Genomic DNA, 22,520 nt, shown 5'->3' with positions numbered 1-22,520 from the left:
CTTTTTATTGGACAGTTATTTATGGAATGTGACATGTCATTGTTTACATAAATGTATTTCCTCTCCACATTAATGAGCCTAGCAGAAAAACGTCAATTGACACGTTTTGGTCACATTTGCTGTGAGTGGTGCTGGAAAAAATACACCGAGTCGGTCAGGAAGTGGTTCTCCGTCAATGATTGGAGAATGTCCGTGGGTGTCGCAATATTTTCCTTATCGCCATTGGATTTCCTCTCCGCCGCTCAAAGCTGCTGCTCCTGCGTCTCCAGACACTTCCTGCACCGAGTCATAGTTTTTACAGCAACCGACTATCTGTCGTCGTGAGGGTAGGCAAGATGAGGTAATTGTCGGCTTCTGCTTTCTTTGTCCTATTATAACCCCCTCAGCTCCCCCTGAATCTCATTTCGGTGTAAATGCCACCTTTACTGTTCAGTTTGCGCTCGTTGGTTTTGACAGTCGAGTCTAATCGTCTGTTAGCTAGTGTTGCCATGTAACGTTATCTGCGCAAACTTGGGGACCTCCGTAAACCGGACAAGAAATGCGATGTTAAAAAATGTCATACTGAAGCGTCTCGGTTAAACCCATGGTGTGGAAACCCTTTTCAAGGTATTTGTTTCAATTCACCAAGTTGGTTTGGACATGTTAAACACTACATGTTGACCAGCAAACTGCTAGCCTCTGCTAACTGTTACCCCTGTTGTCAGTCATCACTCTACTGAATTCCTATATAAGCTAGCATCTACCAACACCGTTTTTGTGTGTTCACCAGCGTTATTTTTCTATTTAATTGTAATAACAAAGCTACGTCTGCTCATGAATATGTCTTTAAGTTTCACTTGACTGTAAGTGTTGGTACGTACAGCCAAATAAGTTAGCTGGGTCTGAGCCTGTCAATCTGCTAGCTAACGTTAGGTTAAAGTTCAAAGTTCCGAAGCTTTTACATTGTATCATCAGGATTATTAGATGACCTGTCAACTGTGTAGACGTGCTCCTGGCCTCAAAACACAAGCTAATAGAAACTTGGTCAAAAAAATACCTCAGTCAGTCAACAACTGCTTCATTGTTTTGGAGACAGAATTAGCCTCCTGATATTATTATTTCAGCCTGTCCCCGCCCTGCATTTCAAGGACGTAAGGTGCAACAATGGGCATCAGTGGGCTCCTTTTTTGTGTGTTTTATCAGTACAGGACATCAGCCAAGAAACGCTTTTTTTAAATGAACCACATGCATTATGTCAATATCCAGCTCTTAATAGTAGTATAAGAAAGTTGTGACCAGATTATTATAAATATTTTTCATTTTGTGCATATTGTGTGATAGTCCTGTAATTGTTTTAACATGCTTTTCTCTCATCGCTCAGCTTTACTGACTTTACTTATCGATTAATCGGTGCAGCCCCAAACAAGTCCCAGTATTGTTTTAATATACACTGTATTTCTGTTTAAATTTATAATTTGTTTATCAGGCCCATAAACCTATTTCATTATTGGGAAACACAGTTGCATGCAAACACACATTGCTACATTTCGAAAAATCTATTTCTGTTCTGCTCAGCAATTTTGCCAAATCTCAATCCCAGATTCAGTCGCATTAGCAAATTCCCTTAATATGAATACAAAGGCACGGTGGTCATTTTTAATGCAGCTTTTCATTTAGAATAATGTGATTCAGCAAATCAGTTAAACCATAGGTCAAGTTGCATGATGGAACTTGTCTTGTTTCACTCAGTGACTGGTATCGCTTCCTCTTCTCATGACCACATTGTTCATTGTTCTAAGGACAAAATCTTAGTAAATTAGAGGGGTTTCTTTTAATGTATTCAATTTTATTGTTCTTTTGCTTGTAATGTGATTCCCTCACCCTTCTGCTTTTAAAATGTCCTGTATTTGGGTGAAACATCGTCACACTTAAGCTATTCACTTTTAATTTTGACTATTCTCCTCCCCTGTCCTCACATAGGAAGAGAGATCTTTGGGAGGGAACGTGAGGCTTGACTCATGACATAAACCAAGGACCCACCTGGAACCATCTACTTGTCTGTCTTTTGTTTTGTTTCGATTTTTTGTTGTCTTGTCTCCACCTGTCTTTCCTTGTATTCACCCACTCTTGTGCAGAACAGAAAAAAATACAGGATCATTTGCTTGAATGAAACTTTAATGAACCACACTACTGTCCAGAGGACCGACCAAGTCACTCCTCTTGTCTGCCTCCTTATATCACTGAGATTAAAGATAGCAATAGTGGTGTCAAAGGTCTTGTAAAAGCCTTGGAAAAACTTTATGGCATTAATTACAAGTAAAGACAGCACTTGCAACATGCTTTATAGAGTTTTCAGTTTCAGCATTCATTTAATTTAATTGTTGTAGCTTCGTTGTCTAAACAAGGTGTGTGTTTTTGTCTTATTAATTAATCACTTTTTCAGTGCAACGAAGAGTGTTGGATAATTATTTAAAAACTTGTTTTTAATGTTAAGTAGCTGCTCCGCTGCCTTAAATTATTTTCGCAATTAGTGGCTTTAAGATGTATTTTAAACTTACTTTGTTTACTTATGCAATATTTTTGAAATAACACTTGTTTAAATGACTGCTGTTGTAATGGACACTTCAAATTGAAGTCCTGTTTTCTTTGAATGTATTGAAGTAATCAACTCTAACTGTGATGCAAAGACTTTAACAGTTCCCACCTTCACTGGATAAATATGCTACACATATAAACATTTGAACTGGAAGATGTTCTTTTTCTTTTCAAAGGAAAACTTCTTTTTGAAATGGACAGATGGGAACAGGAACTTTTTTGTGACTTTATTTCTTGAGTTCAAGCACTGAAAAGAGAATAATTTTGAGGAGATTTCAGGGATTGAGTTCTCAGAATTGCATTCAAATACAACTTGATATTTTTTTTTTGCTCTCTTCCTCTTTTCACCTCTAACATGAGTAAATACACCCCATAAACTTGTTGGACATAATTTTTCCTCTTTAACCAACCACTTGAAAAGTGAGGATGCGATCTCCAGAACCTTTTTCAACTCCTCCAGCAGAAGCCCTCCTTCATGGCCAGTTTGCGAGCTGGGGATTGGGCAGCAACACTAACAGCTGCCCCAACAGCCCTGGTGGTCCGGGTGTACTCTCCCCAGCTGCCTCCCCTACTGTGGCTCCAACTTCCAACTATGCCCTGACCCTCACCCACACCCACATACATATCCAGCGCTTGTCACCACGACCGGGAAAGGAAGCTCGTCTGCTGCTACCTTTATCAGAGCTAGTTGGCTGCAGCTGCCCTCGCGCCCCTGCACCCCCCCTTCTGGTGCTGTACTGGTACCCACCAGGGAAACGACGGAAAGGTGTGTCCCGTCGCAGGCAAGTGAGGGCCTACCTCGCAGAAAGCAGGCAGGAAGGTGAGAGGTGGTCGGCCGCTGTCCAGTGTCTTCTTAGAGGTGTGACCGTCACTGCTGACACAGGTGAGTGTGTGTGTTTTACTTGTGTTACATCTTCATCAATTATTTTTGGCAGGCTGTTGGGTTACTTCAATTTGAATAATGTATCATGGTTTTTACTTGCCACAGGTTCTCAATGGCAATTTAAGCCAAGTAACTACATAGTGTTTGTATTTTACCTCACTGTTGTAGTTGTACCACCACATATTGGATGGAAAAAAACAAGTAACTTAGTAACTTTAGTTCTCTGTATGTCATGGAAATGTACCTGCAGATTTAACTTTTAAAGATGGATGAGTATCACCATCAGGTCTGCTACTTGATCTGCTGATTGTATTTGATCACTTGAGTGTTACTCCTATTTGGTCTTAGATTAATGACAAAAAAAGGTGCTAAACAGTCCTTTATAAGATAAAATGTCCTATATAATTATATTATACATGTATACTTTTTATATAGCAGTGAAATTTGGGAAAATCTCAAACCAACAGTCAAAAAACATGATTTTGTTTTGGTTGAATAGAATAATAAGATGTATCTTTAGTAGTACAGTGCGTAATTTCATTATCTAAGAACAGCAGTGATAATTTACCTTCAACCTTGTTTGTGGGATTTACTGTATCTCATTTTAATGTTTGCCTCTGAGTCAAGTCTTGAATTCCTGTTGTTCATGCCTCCGGGATTTATGTCTCCTTTGTAAACACTTACTAAGTATGGTGGAATGCCACAGAGTGACCAAAGACTGTGTGTGCAATTCACAGATTTTCTCCACTGTTGGCACAAATTATCATCAAGAAGAGTTGAGCATTTCAGGGTTTATTTCACAAAAGAAAAAAATAATAGAATGAAGAAATATACACCATATGGATGTGAGATTTCCTTATGTAATGTTTTTTTAGTTTAAATTACTTTGGTTTGTTATTACTACATCTTGTCTTATACATCTCTAACCCTCTCATGTTTCATTCTTTCCTCTTATCTGTCCTGCACACACGGTCTGTATCATTTGTTGAGACAGAAAGGGTGGGGCCTTTGCAGCTATTCACCCTGTCCCATGCACTGCGTCACTCAGCCTTTAAAGTCATGTAGATAGAGAAGTCCCTGTCAGTTTACTTTCTATATATTAATATGCATGTGTATCCAGCATTTCCCCTCTTTTCCTGTCTTTCCTCCTCTTTAATCTTTTACCTTTAATTATCTGAAATCACTCTATTGTGTTTTCCGCAGTGTTTACCTACCATATCACCGTCTCTTTCCCCCCACAGTGATAAAGTGGTCAGTCCTTTTCATTTTCCCAGTCTGTTTGTATCCAGTTTGCTCCTGTCTCATCATTCATCCTGTTTGCTTCATTTTTGCCAGACCTCTGTTTGACCCTCTAGTTTCTCTTCACATAGTCTACATTCTTTCTCGTTAACCTGTTTCACTTGTGCTTCTGTGAGCCTCTGTGAATTGTAATGCTTCGAGAAGCATGATAACTGTGGATAATTGGTGATTCAGTGATTTTCTGCAGGATTGCTTTAGTATAGTTTGTTGCATAATCCAGATTATCTGAGAGTGCAGTCATATCATCTACGTCCCTCTACCATTGACAACCATTTATGCCATATCACATCTATTTTTCATTTTAAGTCCTCAATGTAGATGCTTTTTGTTTGATTTCTAACTCCCCCACACATGGCCTGATACCGTGTCTTATCACTTGAATAAAAGTATATAAAACTAAATGATAAATGATTTACCTCTGCACACAGCCGTTCACATTTGTCCTTGACCATGTATCTGAATTTAAATTGTTGATAAATGCTCTCGTGAAAAATAGATTGGGCAGTGATGTTTATCTTTTTGAGGTGAAATCAGGTAAATGCAGTCGGAGGCTGTGTAATGACAACTTACCATATGTGCCAGTTGACAACCTTTGAAAATGCAGTGAACCGTAGTCCCTTTTTTGTTTTAACAAACTCTTGTTCTCCATACTTTTATGAAGAATTTTCACGAAGTCTGCTACCTCGTCCAAGGCGACTACTGTTATTGGTGAATCCCTTCAGTGGGAGAGGCCAGGCCATGCAGTGGTGTCAGACCCTCATCCTGCCAATGATCAGAGAGGCCAACATCAGCTACAACCTTATTCAGACAGGTAACTCCTCAAAGCCAAAGGCAGATACACAGTTAAATAAAACATTCTTCTTACTGTATGTAACAGGTTTTCCACTTCAATGTTCAGTTTCTTTTGTGCTACAATTTACAAATTGCACAATTTGTACAGTCTTCTTTTTTCAATTTTGACACATTTCACAGTTTTTATACTGCACATGTTTTTTTTGTTTTAATTTATATTCATAATGTTCTATTGTAAATTATTTATTTTTTCATATTTTTTTGATTTTATTTTTTCTCTAATAAGGTTCCAAGTTCCAGTCAGACAGAGAAATTAGTTTTTTTTTAACCAGTGTAAAACAGGAAGCAATACATGTCATATGTAACATCATGTGACCCTTCTGAGAAAGATCTCAGGTAGTGGTCGAAACATGTCAAGTTTTTCAAATTATCTGTCTGACTAAACGTAACTTAAGCTCATATGTTACCTTACATGTGCACTAATGAACAGAATGAAATTCCTGGTATTATGAAAGCTTTACCTGGCAATAAACCTGATTCTTTTTTCTGATTTTTTTTTAATCTGTCCCAGAACGTCAGAACCACGCACGGGAGCTAATCAGAGAGATATCACTTCCTGAGTGGGATGGCATCGTCATTGTTTCTGGAGATGGCCTACTGCATGAGGTATTTGTGCTTTTATACCACATTTTGTCTATAACTGGGTCCACCAATATGATTTTTGTAATTTTGGCATATTCTGTATTGTTTTCCTGTAGGTCCTTAATGGACTGATGGAACGTCCAGACTGGGAACAAGCAATAAAAATACCTGTTGGCATTCTGCCCTGTGGCTCTGGGAATGCACTGGCTGGCTCCATCAACCACCATGCAGGGTAAGGATTAATGTGTATCTCATTTATGAGAAAACTGTGTGTTTTTGTGTGTAACAACTTCACATAGCCGTAACGTTTAGTGGTGCTAATATGAAGTCTTTATATCTCTCTCTGTACATTTATAATTCAACTCTGATATGATGTCTTAAATTGTGTTTGTTAATAATTGGTGCTGTAAAGTTTTGTAGGTTGTGTACATTTTACACTGTTAGGTTCTGCACAAGTCTACTTTTGTGGATTTTTAACAACAGACCAGCATAAATTGTGTTTCCAACATCATGGGTGCATGGATTCATTTGGATTAGCTTTCACAAAATCAGATTAACCTACTAACAATACATTCAAATAAATGTTTTTGACATCACTTTGTTATGTACTCCAAGATACTGTCGGTACAGTTCCCTCTTTATTTAAGTGTTTTTTTTTTTGGTTTAGTTTTTCTTGTTTTGCTTCTTATTTGTATTTTTTATTTTTGTTTCTGTTTAAATAAATCTCCCTCAGGTATGACATGTGCCTTCGGGAGCCTCTGCTTTTGAACTGCTGCTTTTTGCTAAGTCGAGGTGGTGTTCGACCGATGGACGTGGTGTCTGTGACAACAAGCCCTGATCTCTCCAACAACAGTCGCCCTGCAGCACCCAGGAGACTATTTTCATTCCTTTCTGTTGCCTGGGGTTTTGTGTCTGATGTGGACATAGAGAGTGAGAGGTGGGCATTATGATCGCTTCTACTCCACTGTTGATTTTTTTATTCTTAGCATAAATCACATTCTCTTGTTTATGATATTATAAGTACTGCTTAATTTCACAACACAAGCGCTACAAATAACTGTACTCATAATTTGTATTTATTGCAGATATCGTGGCCTGGGCTCAGCCCGCTTCACCCTCGGCACCCTGGTGCGCATAGCTTCTCTACGATCTTACAAGGGTCGCCTGTCCTACCTGCCGCCCTCTGTTGTCACGACATCACCAGATGATACACCACCTCCACCAAGGAGACCGCTCTCCCGTAGTATCACAGAAGGTCTTGAGGGCTTCTGCCGAACACCCATTCATCGCACTTGCTCTGACATGGGCATCAGTGAGCAGCGAAGCCTGCGCAAGGGCGAGGGAGAGAGGGAAAAAGAGGAGCGGCAGAGAGAGAGGGAGAGAAGAAGGGAGAGGGCTAGGGGAGGAGGAACCGGTGTGGTGAGGGCCAGCAGCTTGGCAGAGGACAGAGAGCGGGAGGGGGAGATGGACATGGAAGCAGAAGAGGAGCGGTCAGGGACGAGTTCAGAATCAAATGAAAGGGATGAATGCAATATGGGAAGGAAAGAAAGGTTGGCAGGGATCAAGGATGAAAGAGAAGAGGAGGGAAGAGTAGAACAAGACTGTAGTGAGAGAGAGGAGGAGGATAGGGGGAAGGATGGGGAAGGCAGTGGTGGTTCTGTAGAGGGAGAGGGAGTGTTGCACGCAAGAGAGCTGGGAGAGAACTATGGGGTTGATATGGGACGCGAGGCAGATGAAGAGCCAGAGGGTTCTTTCACTCACCAAGACGGCCTTCAGGAAGCCAGACAGTCACTGAGAAAGAATTCAGCCCCTTCCAGCCAGATAGCCAGCACTCTTTTTAACAAGCCGCTTAGTCAAGAGGAAGAGGCTGAGTCTGGCACTTCATATGGAGGAGAGGACATGGATCTGAATGGAACCTACTACCAGAAAGAACCCTACCCACTAGATGTTGGTCGTGAACGATCTCTCACCATCTCCTCCCCCTTTCGTCACTCTCCTTTCTCTTCCAAGCCCAAGAACCTGGACCAAAACCAGAATGCCTCAAGGCCAAGGCCCCTCTCCCTTCTTCAGCACTCCAACTCAAACTCTCTCCCTCCGAAACTCCCCTCCCTCTCTCTGTCACTTTCTCCCACACCGCCTTCTTCCCCATCTTGTGCCTCCCCGCATTCCTCATCCTACCTTGCACCTCGTCCTAACACGCCAAACTCGCCCTCGCCCTGCGTGCGCACACCGTCCTCATCTTTTAACTTTGACATTAATGAGCCTGCAGGACCCTTTAGGAACCGTCCTTTTGTTTCACTACCTTCAAATCTCCCAAGGGATGGCTTGTTACCGCCCCTTGACCAACCCCTTCCCACCAGAGATTGGGTCACCATAGAGGGGGACTTTGTCCTGGTCCTGGCACTTTACCAGACCCACCTTGGGGCTGACCTCCATGCTGCACCTCAGGCCAGGTTTGACGATGGACTGATCCATCTGACCTTTGTGCGAGCGGGAATCTCCAGAGCCACTCTACTGAGATTGTTTTTTGCCATGGAAAGAGGAAACCACCACTCAGTCAGCTCGCCATATGTGAGCCATGTGACCTGCAGGGCCTTCAGGCTGCAGCCTCTGTCTACACGAGGAACCCTCACTGTGGATGGAGAACTGGTGCCCTACGGGCCACTTCAAGCACAGGTCAGGAATGGTGTTTCGTACTAAAGTGGAATGATGAGATGGAGTGTGACACTCATTTGTATGTAATTAACCAGAGGGATGAGCAGATACACTACTCACCATCACTATCGGTCTGGTATTGGACAAAAGTGCTGGATCAAATATCAGAAAAATTAAATCCATTATGATACACCAACCATAAATATAGTGTGAATGCTTCACTTCACACCAGTATTTCTCATACTTTGGATGTGGGAGCTTTTGAATATGGCAAATTACCATGAGAAAATTCACAGTATAAATTGTGACAAGAGCAAATTAATCACAATATACATTTTATGTAAGTGTTATTGAAAACGTTTACGCAAAAATGATTGATATATGATGTATAAATTAGTATATTTTGCCAGTATTATGTTAAAATATATATTTTTGACGTTATGGTGGTTTCAGAAAAGCAGTTTATCTGTATTTTATAAGCTTTTACTGATTAAGGGTTATTAATTATTACCTTGGCTGATTGAATTTGTGGTGTTAATTCCAGTTTGTGACTTGTCTTTTGTAGTAACATTTTCTTCTGATCTTTCAATATTTTACAGGTTCATCGTGGCCTGGCCCGTCTCATTGTTGGCGACTCTGGAGTAAAGATTACCAGATTCTAATCAAGAATCGGTTGAGATGACTGACAGATACAGCACTCTACTGAATTACGTAATCTCTGTTGCCATCCGTACTCTGAGAGGCGGAGGGGGCATGTCTGAGAGACTTAAAATAGCCTAGATTGCAGAAACTGTTGTTCTGTGGTTTAATGAAAAGGATAACCATCCAAGCCACACATCATTGGAGCATGACTGCAGGGATTAATGTTTGAAAATGGATGAAAAATGCGTGTCATTGCACAGCTGTTGGATTACACTCAGCATAGGCTGAGAAGCATTAAAGCTGCACATACTGGGATAATAAGAGGAAAGAACAATCGAATGTTTGTGGGATTTTTTGTGCAGATAGTGCATGTGTTGGATGTATACATAGTATGCATGCATTGAAGCACTACCTGATTTTTGCCTTACAATGAGATGGAGAAGAATCAGATTAAATTCTTAAAAATTCTTAAAAAACGGAGTTCTTAAAGATTTAAATCTATGAAAAAATTTGAGACCCTGATAAAAATTGTCTCCCAACCCGTAATTATTTTTGTCCTAATGTTTGACTATTAATAACTTCTGTCCCTGAAAGGAATGCCTTATTTGACACTTGACAGTACAGTTGTACCTTTGCCCTTTCTTACTTACCTAAATCCTATTCATCTCTATTCACCTGTCAAGAGTCTCCGTCCTCTTCCTCAAGGCTATGCTTATATTCTTAGACATACTGGTAGACCCATCTACCTACCATTATGTTTGAGCATACTACTCCACTGTTTTAAGCATCTGTGGAGAAAATGTGGATGACACTTAACTTCAATGACAAGTTAGTTGATATGGAACCGCAAGAGTAAGCTTTTCAAGGTCATTACATAGGTAGGAGCAGTGGAACCGTTGAACGGTGAATGAAGTTTTTACATCAGCTGCCTCATTTTCTTTGCCAGTGGATGTACAATGTTGATGTCAGTGATATGTGCTAAGACTTTGCAGAATAATGAACATAAAAATGTCTTAACAAAACAAGCTTCTTTGCCATTGTTTTAGACTTTATTTTCAAGAAATCTTTCAGAATTACAAACAATAGTCCTTTCCACTATGCTATATCTACAGTATATCACTGTTTCTGAGTAGTCATCTTTTGGAAGAGTAACTAGAGGACATTATATGTCTGTTAGGTAGCATCTGGTGCAGTTTTTTGCACATTAATTGGAGATGGAGCAGCACAGAAAATCACAATACTAGAATGCACAGTAAGATTTAGAGAACGTAGAGTCAGATACAATATTTTTTTGTTTCTGAATATAATAGATGCACTAGTAACCCAAGTCCAGATGCCATAATACCAAGTAGTAAGTTGCATTCCTAGTCAGAAATTGATTTGTACACTTGTAGCATGTGAGTTGTAGAACTGACTGATTACAAAATAATTTGGAAACTAAATGTAAACAGAGAAGCCATAAAATCTGGCAGCTCTCTGTTGTTGGATCAGACTTATAATCAAGCGATAGATCAGGAAAAACAATTTGTATTGTGAGAAATTACCCAGCAGCAGAGACAAGCTCTTTGTATAAGTGAAAAATATGGGTCTTAAATTTAAGAAATGGCTTGAGAACATAATGACTTGCAAATTATAATGTCAAATAAAACTGCAGATCACCAAATCTGGCAAGGACTTGTGTTTTCAGTTTAAAATCTGTTGGGCTGGACAAAGGAAAGGTCATTAGCATGTGCAGTGTATAAGTAAGATCATGTCTCGACTGCTTGGGTCTTCATCAACATACTGTATGTCTTGGTCATGCCTGGACAAATCAATGCCTTTGTATAATAAGCCTGTACATTCTGGCTGTTGATCACAAACTGTTAAAGCTGACTGCAGAAAAAGTGGAGTAAAACTCTTTGATCACAGATGTTGTCATTTTGTCTTTTTTGTCCCTCTAACAGTGCAGCTAGTCTACCAGACTACCACACAAACTGTACTTGTACACAATGTCCTACCAAATGTTGAGTCTTGGCTTATAAAATTATACTTGTGATAAGAAATGTACACTTGCGTTTTCCCAAAATGTTAACACTTCTAAAAAGACAGATTATCTCCCATAACACTGTTGGCTGTAGCAATATCACAGATCATGTTGTTCTAGACCAATTTGATATGATAATCTTGGGGTATGATTAGTAAGTGTCAGTAATGGACAGACTGCAAATAAATTGTAATTATGATAGAAATATTGATAGAACATTAAATGAACAGTTAATAGGAATAAGATTTTCTTTGAGTAAGAACAAATCTACTCTAATTTAATTATCTGCCTTTAGAACACCGACAGATTGTGTGTGATTTCAAGTTAGACAAGTTACATTTTACATCTCCCTAATGGCATTGTTCAAACAACCCTAACGAGTACTTTTCCTACCTCACACTTGTAATACAGTGACTTTTACTTTTTTTGTCCAACTGAAAATATGGCATTCAAATGTAAAGCTTTTAACAAAAATATTTTTTACAAAATATGTGTGAATGTAAATGTGGGTTTTAAACGAAGTACAATATACTGTTTGGTATAGCGTCCATTTTACTAGCCCAGAAACAGAATGCTTCAAAACCTGACTTTATTTTGAAAAACAATTGACCGGAAGTATCCCAGTAAAAACCCAGACTCTGTTTCCGGTGTCGCCACCTTCTTTGTCTCCGGTACAACGTTTCGGTTTCAGGGCTCTGTCCGTTTTTTCCAAGTCAGTTTTTGAGGATATATTTACATATATATCCAATTTTTTTATATTGAATGACAGTCGACTCTGAAATATTTATGCCTAAAAGTAAAGCGCCAAAAATGGATGACCTGGACTACAGTAAGTGTGTTTACTGACTAGCTGTTTGCACGGGTTTTCTGTCGCTAGCTTACTGTGGCTAGCCGTATTTGCTGCTGGTGTCTCTGTGAATGTGATACTAAGATCACACCACCAAGCGCCTTCTCTAAAACCACACAATTAGAAACACGTTACATAAAACATTTTGGGTTGAAATTAGCCATGGAGATGTCTGGATGTGTGTTTGCTTTGTAAAAACTAAATATTGATTGTGTGCTCGAAGCTAACGTCGATAGACATTTAACAGCCGGACCTGCCTCACAAGTTTAACAAAACAGGCTTTTCAAAAGGAATATTGCTGCTTTTATGAAAACGAAACGTGTAATGACATTCTTGGCGACTGCAGTATGAGTCAAACCGTAGAGTAAAAACAAACTGTGGGCGTGGTTTTGGTGTTGTAGAACAGCTGTGTGATTAACAGTGTCACACAGGTTTGTATCCCCTCGTTGCCTTTTGAATAAGCCAATAATCTATATATCTATAGTGTATTATAGTATAGTGCTACAACATATTGAGCCTTCATGAATTTTGAATGATTACTTTTATTGTAAACTCTTTTGCAGGCTTGTTATTTGGTAGGCAGCAGTTTGCAGTGCTGTTGAATTTATAGCTTTACTGTCAGTATCCCATGCCTTGGCCATGGTTCTCAAACATTTCCTCTGGTGGTACTTGGAGGAAAATCATAAATCCTGTTCAACCGTATATACCAGGGTATATGTGATCAGAGTGGAGCTGAGGTCTTTTGACAAATGACAAAAAAATAAATTGAATAATAATAAATACTGTCCCCTTCAGTCACTTCATCTTAATCTAATTTCACTATACCAGTGTCTGAAGTATATGTGAGGAAGAGGAGGATGAGAGAGCAAATTATCATATTGGGAATAGATTTGCCTCCTATGAAAAGTCGGTTGTTGACTTTGCTCTGCCTTTTAGACCACTGTATTTTAATGTTGGCAATAACTGTGTTACTTTAAGATCTTAATATTTTCTCAGGTGGTACTTGGTATAAAAATGTCAGAACCACTGCCCCTGGGGATTACTAGAAATATCTCTAATGCACCAAGAACTATTATCCCCAGAATACCTATGCAGTTGATTCAGCATAGATGGTTTGATATAATTTTTGCATTATTAATTCACAAGGAAGACCTCATTTGACACCATGAGAAGCTCATACAGGCAGACAATACATTCACAATTAATGCACATTATAACAACACGGTAAATATGGTCAAGAATGAATTGAGACATAAATATCAGCTGTGAATTTAAAACTGTTCATTAAAGAATCTGACCAGAATTGATTCAGTAGAATTCTAAGAATCACAAGTCACTTACTAAATGAGCTTCTTTCTAAGGCATGGTTTATTGCAGGACTTTTTGGGCATTCATTGCTGCCTTGTTCTATGTTGCACTTTTTTGTATTTATTTATATCTAATGTTATAGATTAAGTGACCCTGTCTTGGATAGCTTTCACAAAAGAATTTTTAATCTCAGTGTGACTTCTTAGTGTACTGCGGAGTGTTTTATATACCTAATACACTGACAACTGAGTATATTATGGTCTTGGGAATTCAGAGGATATATCAGACATCTATGGCAAATACATACAACAGTATTGCGATGAAATTTGTTTTCAATCAAGTTACTTCTAAGTGAAAATATTCACGTAACGGTGCAGTTATTAGTGTTATTTTCACTGCTGCCATGTTTTATTTTTTGTACATTAACTCTTAAAATAGTTTGAACCCACATCTGAACATTACAAACTTGTTCTTTAATTGCTGTTGTATTGGGTTGCATTATTTTACATTAGATACCTGCTAAACTGGCATGACTTGTGTGTGTGTTTTTATAGAAGTGGTTTTGCTGATGTTGAAGAAATTATAGAATATGTTTGGTGCACCATGTTACCCTCACTTTGGTGACATCATGGTCTGTAAAAGTTAAACTGTTATCAAGTGAACAATGGAATGTCAACATAATGGCCTTGGACTGTAAATAACATAGTTGTTGCGGTATTGATAACTGTTTTATTAGCAAATGAAGTACCCACAATGACAACAGTTCCACTGAACACCTACAATGAAAATCTATTCACCTTATTTATATAAACTGAAGAGTGGACTGCAGAAAAACACTGTTTTCAGTATTTATTTTTACATTATTCCTTGTGACAGGAAGGATATGAATGGATATAATTAAGACAACATGTTAGAAACCATCATTAAACTATCTAAATAGTTTTCACACTTACCTTATTATTGTACCTGTTTTTATCAATCTTGAAAAGCTCAACTGCTATTCTTCTACTCCCTCCCATTGTAAGTTGCTGATAGAATAAAGTGGTCATACTGTAGTTACCAGTTACATGCATAGCAGCAATTCTTTTTTCTTCCCTTACAGTCCCAGTAGACCTGAGCCCAGAGGAGCGCTCTGAGCTGGAGGACATCCGCAGAAGAAAGGGCGTCCTGCTCCAAGAGATCCAGAGGCTCAGAGAAGAGTTAAGGGAAGCCATTTTGGAGGTGGAGGGACTGGAGACCAGCACAGAGGGCAGGTAAGAAAAAAATAAACAGTATCACTGCCGCTCTATCGAAAATCTAAATATTGATGTGTCTCAAAATGTATACCCTCATTCTCGCATTAAATTTTGAGTGCAAACACTACCACACTGACCATGCAATACACCGTGTGTGCCCAGGATGGTTAGAAAAATCTAAACGTTGAATGAAAACTGATGCACCCAGTGGTTACCATCATGGCCAGGTAGAGGAATGGGAGAGACACACACCACCATATTTTTAAGTTTGTGAAAATAGCAGCAAATAAGAGAGGACACATCACCTGACTGGGTGGGATTGATGATACAGGGGAGACACACAAGACAGCAAATGATTTTATTTTGAAGTCAAGCAGTGGCTGTGTATTGTGTGGAACCTAAGAGACAATGTCCTTTATGTTGTATTTTGTCATATGTAATCGCTGTGTAATTTAAACTTGAGTAACCATTATTGATGTTTTTAAGTTAAAGCAAAGGCTTATTTTTTTATTTATTCTGCAGTAAAACTTTACAGAAAAGTAGGCATGTGGCTATGGGAAGGAAGAAATTCAACATGGATCCAAAAAAGGTAAAACTCAGTGTTTGTATGGCTATGGTCCGTGTCATTGTGTATTACCTGTAACAGCGACTGACTTGTTCTGCTTGCTGCAGGGCATTGTGTTTCTGGTGGAGAACGATCTGCTCAGACACACTTCAGAGGACGTTGCTCAGTTTTTGTACAAAGGAGAGGGACTCAACAAGACTGCTATAGGAGATTACCTGGGAGAAAGGTACTAAACCTGCTTATGTTTATCCTTTTTCTTATTTAATGGCAGTCTTTACAACTGTGCTCTCTGTTGCAATTCTGCAGGGATGACTTCAACCTCAAAGTTCTTCAGGCTTTTGTCGACCTCCATGAGTTCACTGATCTCAACCTCGTCCAGGCCCTTAGGTAAACAGACTTCACCTTGGCAAGTTTTTTTGTTTTGATCAGAGGACAAATCCAATTGAATAGTATCCTGGAATTCTCGGATAAACAAACCCTTTCCACTGTGGAAAATCCCACTCTCATGCCACATCTAGTTAGGGAGGGAAAACAACTATACAAAAGAGAAGTAGACACCCCTCCTCTTTAACTCTTCTTTGATTGCAGAGTTTGTTCTCTGAGGCTTGACCTAATCCTCGACCTTTTCTCTGCAGGCAGTTCCTGTGGAGTTTCCGTTTGCCCGGTGAAGCCCAAAAGATTGACAGAATGATGGAAGCCTTTGCTCAGAGATACTGTCACTGCAACCCGGGTGTCTTCCAGAGCACTGGTAATTAAAAACAAACACTCACACCACATTTTGAAATCCTAGGCTGTGTGGCAACCTGGTCTTCTTGTCAGTAGGGCAGGAAGGAGTCACTCACTAAATGTTTCAGGGTACATTTGATGTACAGTTCTTTGGGTTCCTGTTAGGACACGTAAGTGAAAGTAAGGGAAATTCACCTCACTCAAACAATGACTCTTACCAGAAATGACCTGGATGTCAACCCATGGAGACTATTCTGTAAAACCATTATGTGTTTCCACCAGTTATTTTTATTTTACTTGTAGAATTTTCATTTGGTGTCTGCAGTGTGTTTTTCTTTAAAGATCATGTACTCTTAAATACAGAGATGCCAAGACACTGATTGTTTACACCCCCATTGTTTACACTGCATTGACATTTTCCTCCCTCCCTTTGTTGGCATGTTGCAGTTTATCCTTGTTAGTTAGAGCCACAGGAAAAATGTAACAATATGAATCTATTTGCAGGAATGTGTACTGAAACTTGTCTTCTTTTAATGTATTTTTTTATATCCACTGAGAGCCAAATACCTCATAGGAAACAGATGGAGATGGTTATCATGTTAAAAACATATTTTAACTTTTAGTTTTCAGAGAAATTATACTAGTAGAAAAGCTGTGATCAAAACCTTTTGTAACTTAAGATGATTTTTGAGACATTACAAAATACAGACCAAAACTTCTAACTGCTGTGTTCATAAATTTGCAGACACGTGTTATGTGCTGTCATTTGCCATCATAATGCTCAACACAAGCCTGCATAATCCCAATGTGAGGGACAAACCTGGACTGGACCGCTTCATCTCAATGAACCGAGGTATCAACGAGGGAGGAGACCTTCCAGAGGACCTGCTCAGAGTATGATGAAAAATATTTTTCTTCTTCATAAGGTCAAGTGACAATTAAAAAGGTCTTTGACTTTTTATTTTATTGTCCTATCACCGTAGAATCTCTATGAAAGCATTAAAAACGAGCCTTTCAAGATCCCTGAGGATGACGGCAATGACCTGACACACACCTTCTTCAACCCTGACAGAGAGGGCTGGCTTCTAAAACTTGGTAAGATGGTGCCAGTGAGGCTCATCTGTTTTACCTACATGTCATCCATAGTAATTACACTGAACTGTTAAACTTGTGACTCATACTGTGTGTTAAAGGTTAAAGCTGCATTTTTTAGGATCCAGTGAGAAAACATGATCTGTATTCCTCTGTGCTCTATTCTCTTCTGAGGCTTTGTGCTCTGATGAACCTGCCCCCCCCTGTCTCTGAGGTTCTCTGGCTCTTTGCCTCCACCTAATTTGTTGGCTCACATTGTTGCAATTGAAGCATTACCATAGCACAATGGAGAGCATGAGACTCAGAGTTTTGTACCATGAGCAGTCTGAAAATCTGATCGTTACTCTTGCGTGGCGGGGCCTGTGAACTGTTTGTCACTAATAAAGTCTCTCTTCCTCTCCTTTCCCCCTCTCTCTTTCTTTGTTTGAATTCTGTCTCCCCCTAAATTCTCTGGTCCCTTTTGTGTCTGCTTCTTCCCTGCGATTTCCACCCTCTACTGCCGCTGCTTGTTTTCTCAGGAGGTATGTACAGTCAGAGTTGTTGTAGTTAAAATTATTGTAGAAAAAATAGTAATGTAGTTGGCTGTAAGAGAGTAGACTATTTTCTAATAGCATCCCTTCCACTTGAGGAATTATTTCCCCTCTGCTTTTCACTCTTCATGATCATGATATTGTTTTTTCAGGGGGACGAGTGAAAACCTGGAAACGGCGATGGTTCATTCTCACAGACAATTGTCTTTATTACTTTGAATACACCACAGTAAGTCCTGGCTTTTTTGTGTCACACATCATGTAGATGCAGGAGTTTCATTGAACAGGTGGCTGAATCATAACCACAATGTCCTGTCATAAGCGTATTTGTATCGACAGTTCTGAGAAATTATTATGGATTTTGGGGAAGGTGATTTCAAGGCGAAAGGCACACATTTGTAAGGAAGTTGGGCTCGATAGGGATTGGGGATTGCAATTATTTCCCACGAACGAGGAATTCCCAGTAAGCACGGGTCATAAGCTCAAGTTGATTAAGTCCCTGCCCTTTGTACACCGCACGGCGCTATTGCCGATTGGATGGTTTAGTGAGGCCCTCGGATCGGCCCCGCCGGGGTTGGTTTCGGTCCTGGTGGAGCGTCGAGAAGATGATCAAACTTGACTATCTAGAGGAGGAGTAGTAAAAGTCGTAACACGGTTTCTGTGGGTGAACCAGTTTCCTATGGGTAGGAAACTGGTTTGGTTGCTCATAATAAAAATAGAATAGACACAAGTCAGACTTATGAGACACCATCAATCATGAGCCCTTTGCACAGCAGCCGTTTTGACAAGTCACGGTATAAAAATCCCAGGTGTAAATAATGAAATTATTGATGGCTTACAGGGTTCATGCTGGTTCACTGTCACTGCCCTGACTGACATCCACCGCTTTACAGCATTTTGTAATGTCTAATTGTCCTCTGAACTGTTTCACTTACAGGATAAGGAGCCGAGAGGTATAATTCCCTTGGAAAACTTGAGCATACGCGAGGTTGAGGATCCGAGAAAACCGGTATGTTTGCATTCTTGATTATATTAACAGATCATTGGTAGGGACATTTTTTTTAATCCAAGGCTCCCTTCTCTTTCCATTCTTCTAAAGAACTGCTTTGAGCTTTACATCCCCAACAACCGTGGTCAGCTGATTAAGGCGTGTAAGACGGAGGCTGATGGGAGAGTAGTTGAGGGGAACCACATGGTGTATCGCATCTCCGCTCCTACACCTGAGGAAAAGGATGAATGGATCCATAGCATCAAGTAAGACTGTGTCCAAACACACCTCATTTTGTCTAAGAGTCTAATTTTAGTCTCCTTTTTAGAAACTTTTATTTGATCCAAACAATTCATAGTGTAATATAATGAATACATCTCCACATTTGTGTCTTTATAACTTTAATGAATTTTCATGGTGCTGTTATACTTTTATGAAATAAATACATGCATGAATCACAAACAAAAACAGTACAATCAAGGAAAAGAAACAAGAGGAAAATACATTCAGAAAAAATACTAAAAAAGTAAAGACATAGTCTATGGTGTCCAGATATCCATAAGAGTTCATCTTCAGCTGTAATCATTTCCATTTTCAACATTTCTCTTACCCTCTGAAACTGTTGTTTTATATTATGTTTTTTTATGTTAGAAATGTCATTGTTTTTTAGAATGTTGTTTTTGATGAACGACTAGTTCACCAGTACTTTTGTGTCACCCGTCCAGATCTGCAGTCAGTGTGGATCCCTTCTACGAAATGCTTGCAGCCAGAAAGAAACGTATATCACTGAAGAAGAAGGAGGAACAACCGTAAATGATTCCCTTCACTCTCCCTGTCTTCCTCTGTTTTTCCAACTGCGGGACACACCTCTTTGTCCCTGCTCTTTTCCTGTCCTCAAACACATCTAGACTGAAGAGCTCACCCACTGTGGCTGCCAACACATCTGTCCTGTCCTCTCACTACATGTCTTATTCAGCATTTAAGTGAACTGTGAAACATGTTAAAGACCATGTTCACACTAATCTGGATGAATTGAAAACATTACTCCCTGTTTTCCTTCATATTTACACTTGGCCACCTTTTCTAAACCAAACATTGGGGACAAGAAGGATTTTCAAAAGACCTATGATTTTCATGACTTTTGATTTAATTTTGATGAAGAATCTTGTGGTGGTGTGTTTTCTTTTCACAGCTACTTTAAACGCTTGTTTAACAGAAGACATTTGTCTAATTTGTTGGCCAGTCTCAGAAAACAGTCTAAAAAAAATCAATTCATCTGCATCAGTGTGAATATGGTTTTAATTCAGGATAATAAGGTCTTGTGAATTCTTCTTTTGGACTCATGAATGCTGCGTATATGCGACACTGTCTTTCTTGATTGTGATTTACCCTAGACTAAATGTGAACTCATCATTCAAACACACAATATTCACTAAAGTTTGGTCAGAGAAGCAGGGCAGATGATTTGACATGATATGAGATGTGTCCATTATTGAAAGGCTTTAAATACTAACTACTACTAATGTCCACCCTTAGGTACTGTAACAGTTGTGTGAGGCAAACATCACTACTTAACTACTTGATTTATAACTTATTTAATGATTGATAATGATTTAATGATTTCTATCTCCAAACTGCTGATTGTTCTTCACATGTGGTCAGATCTCAAAACAAAAATCCCTTTCGTGTTAAAGGACCAGAGTGTATGATTCACTGTTTATAATTATGTTTTAATTTGTGCATAATCAGCTGAGACAGATGAATGAGTCACAGAATCACTAATAGATGCCTGTAAATCCTTCACACTGGTCCTTTTTAATGGAGGCAAACACCAAAAGTTTCTCTCCCCGCAGAGAGCTGCTTGTTTTTCAGCTTATAGAGACGACACATATTTGTTCTCTGTGTTTCTTAACATGTTTGAGCAAAAGTGAAGTAGCAAACCAGTCTGGAGGCGTCAATGCCAATTCCTTTATAACACTAAACAGATCAACAATCATCACGGCCTCTAACATGTAACGTAACAACATGTCGTTCATCTTTCCCTGCTCTCTCAACATCCCTCACTAACAATAACTGTCTAATATCTAACCGTTAGAGCCGCGTCTGTCCGCTATAGCAAGTTTCATGAAATCAAAAAAGGCAGCTCATTACAATGTATACTTTTTGTACATAGATGTTAGCATATTTGTTTACGATACACATAGAAATGATTTAATTTATTCTTTATCTTTTGTTAAGATCAGATTTTTTTTGTACGAGCTACTGTAGACCTGCATGTTGATAAACTGAGGCTGATCGTGCTAGTGCACTGATTTGAAGGTAGTGTTAGTGTTCCCTGTTGACTTGGAGGAACTGCATTTAATGTGTAAGCTGAACTAAGCATAACGTTAATTATATAGTGCTGCAGTTACTTTGGAAAAGATGAAGCTATTTAGGAAATGTTTAGTGGTCTGATTTAAACTCCAGACCATGCTGTTGACCTGGTAAAGCACAAGAGTTTATCAGTCGAATGTCTGAATTTCATTGGCTGCCTGGTGTCCTGCATTTTTCCATGATAAAGCAGTGATACAAATCAAATCAAAACAAGGAACACTAATACATCTTTAATTCATTACATACCAGTATCATTATTCAGATGTAATGAATGAGTAACAAGTTTAGATTTGTGTCCAGTGATAGATTTGCTCGACATCCAGTTCATAAACTTTTGTTTCTAGAAGTTACTTGAAGTTGGCATTTTTAGATGGTAGGAAAAATAATTGTCTTCTGCACTTTATCAATTTTAGCATTTTGCAGAAAATGCTGTTACTTCAACTGACGATACATTATTACTCTGTAGCGCCCTCCACTGGTGGCCACACAGACTGACTTACACACTGTATTATGCTGATGGATGAAGCATGAGTTGCAAATATACAACGCCATCTGCTGGTCAGTTCTTGCTACAGCAGCAACAGTCCTGGACCATATACAGTATTTGCTCATCTGATAAAAGAGAGAAAGTGATGCGTGATGATGAATGGGGTCTTTTCCTCTGTGTTACAAATATTTAGAACTTGTTTTAAAGACACAGCTGGTGATTGATCATCCAAGCACAGATCTATGATTGCCTTTTTACTCCCAAATTTCATCTAACTGACAGAGGCCTAATTTTAAACCGTTGTGTTTGTGCGTCACATGGACTGACTGTAGGTCTCCACCTTCTGGGTGTTCTTGAAGTGCAAAGTTGCCAAAAATAAAAGTCCAGCACAGGTGTTTCCATAAAAACAAAACATGAACACTGACATTATTCCAACCAAAACCGGTCCTCTGTTTTTGATTTATTTGACCCCAGAGTCACCTTTTTTCTTTTTTTTAAAGAAAACAACCTTTATTTTGTATTTATTTATTTTTGTTAACTGTGAGGTGAAGATGACTAAATCATCTGTAAATGTAGCAAAAGGAAAACCGTGACACATTGCTGCCAGTAACTACTGTGGAACAATAAAACAGTGAACAGAAATGACGAACTGGTGGTTGTGTTTTTGTCTTTTTTGTCTGATTGAGCTGTGTGGTTAAAGGAAATATGGAAAGAACAAAAACATTTAAGAAAGAAAAACATACAGCTTTGTCGATTATCAAAGCTGTCAATAAATGTAGTAGTCGTTTACCAATCAATTTATTATTGTAGCCTTAAGTAGTTCATTAAGTTATGTGAAGAACAGTGAAATGAAACACAT

General features: G+C 39.0%; 2 protein-coding genes across 3 annotated transcripts; both read left to right on the top strand.

Moving 5' to 3' along the window:
• The first annotated feature begins 232 nt into the window (after positions 1–232).
• Positions 233–11,394, top strand: sphk2 (sphingosine kinase 2). Of its 2 annotated transcripts, none has more exons than XM_058648180.1 (8): positions 233–340; positions 1,960–3,457; positions 5,418–5,567; positions 6,120–6,214; positions 6,307–6,422; positions 6,924–7,127; positions 7,276–8,866; positions 9,445–11,394. In XM_058648180.1, exons 2-8 carry the CDS (start codon positions 3,001–3,003, stop codon positions 9,505–9,507), a joined length of 2,676 nt encoding a protein of 891 aa, XP_058504163.1. In that variant the 5' UTR covers positions 233–340; positions 1,960–3,000; the 3' UTR covers positions 9,508–11,394. The 2 variants fall into 2 exon arrangements, with proteins under 2 accessions (XP_058504163.1, XP_058504164.1); XM_058648181.1 differs by lacking the exon at positions 233–340 and adding an exon at positions 369–606.
• Positions 11,395–12,160: 766 nt separating this feature from the next.
• Positions 12,161–22,306, top strand: cyth2 (cytohesin 2). Its single transcript, XM_058647536.1, has 12 exons — positions 12,161–12,339; positions 14,768–14,918; positions 15,423–15,489; positions 15,573–15,691; positions 15,772–15,852; positions 16,101–16,213; positions 16,937–17,085; positions 17,175–17,286; positions 17,966–18,042; positions 18,751–18,822; positions 18,913–19,067; positions 19,527–22,306. Exons 1-12 carry the CDS (start codon positions 12,273–12,275, stop codon positions 19,612–19,614), a joined length of 1,251 nt encoding a protein of 416 aa, XP_058503519.1. The 5' UTR covers positions 12,161–12,272; the 3' UTR covers positions 19,615–22,306.
• The last annotated feature ends 214 nt before the right edge of the window (positions 22,307–22,520 follow it).

This window comes from Solea solea, chromosome 13 (assembly GCF_958295425.1).
Source record: "Solea solea chromosome 13, fSolSol10.1, whole genome shotgun sequence".
Lineage (NCBI taxonomy): Eukaryota > Metazoa > Chordata > Actinopteri > Pleuronectiformes > Soleidae > Solea > Solea solea.
The sequence above is the reverse complement of the archived record's forward strand: the minus strand, read 5'-3'. Positions and strand labels throughout refer to the sequence as shown.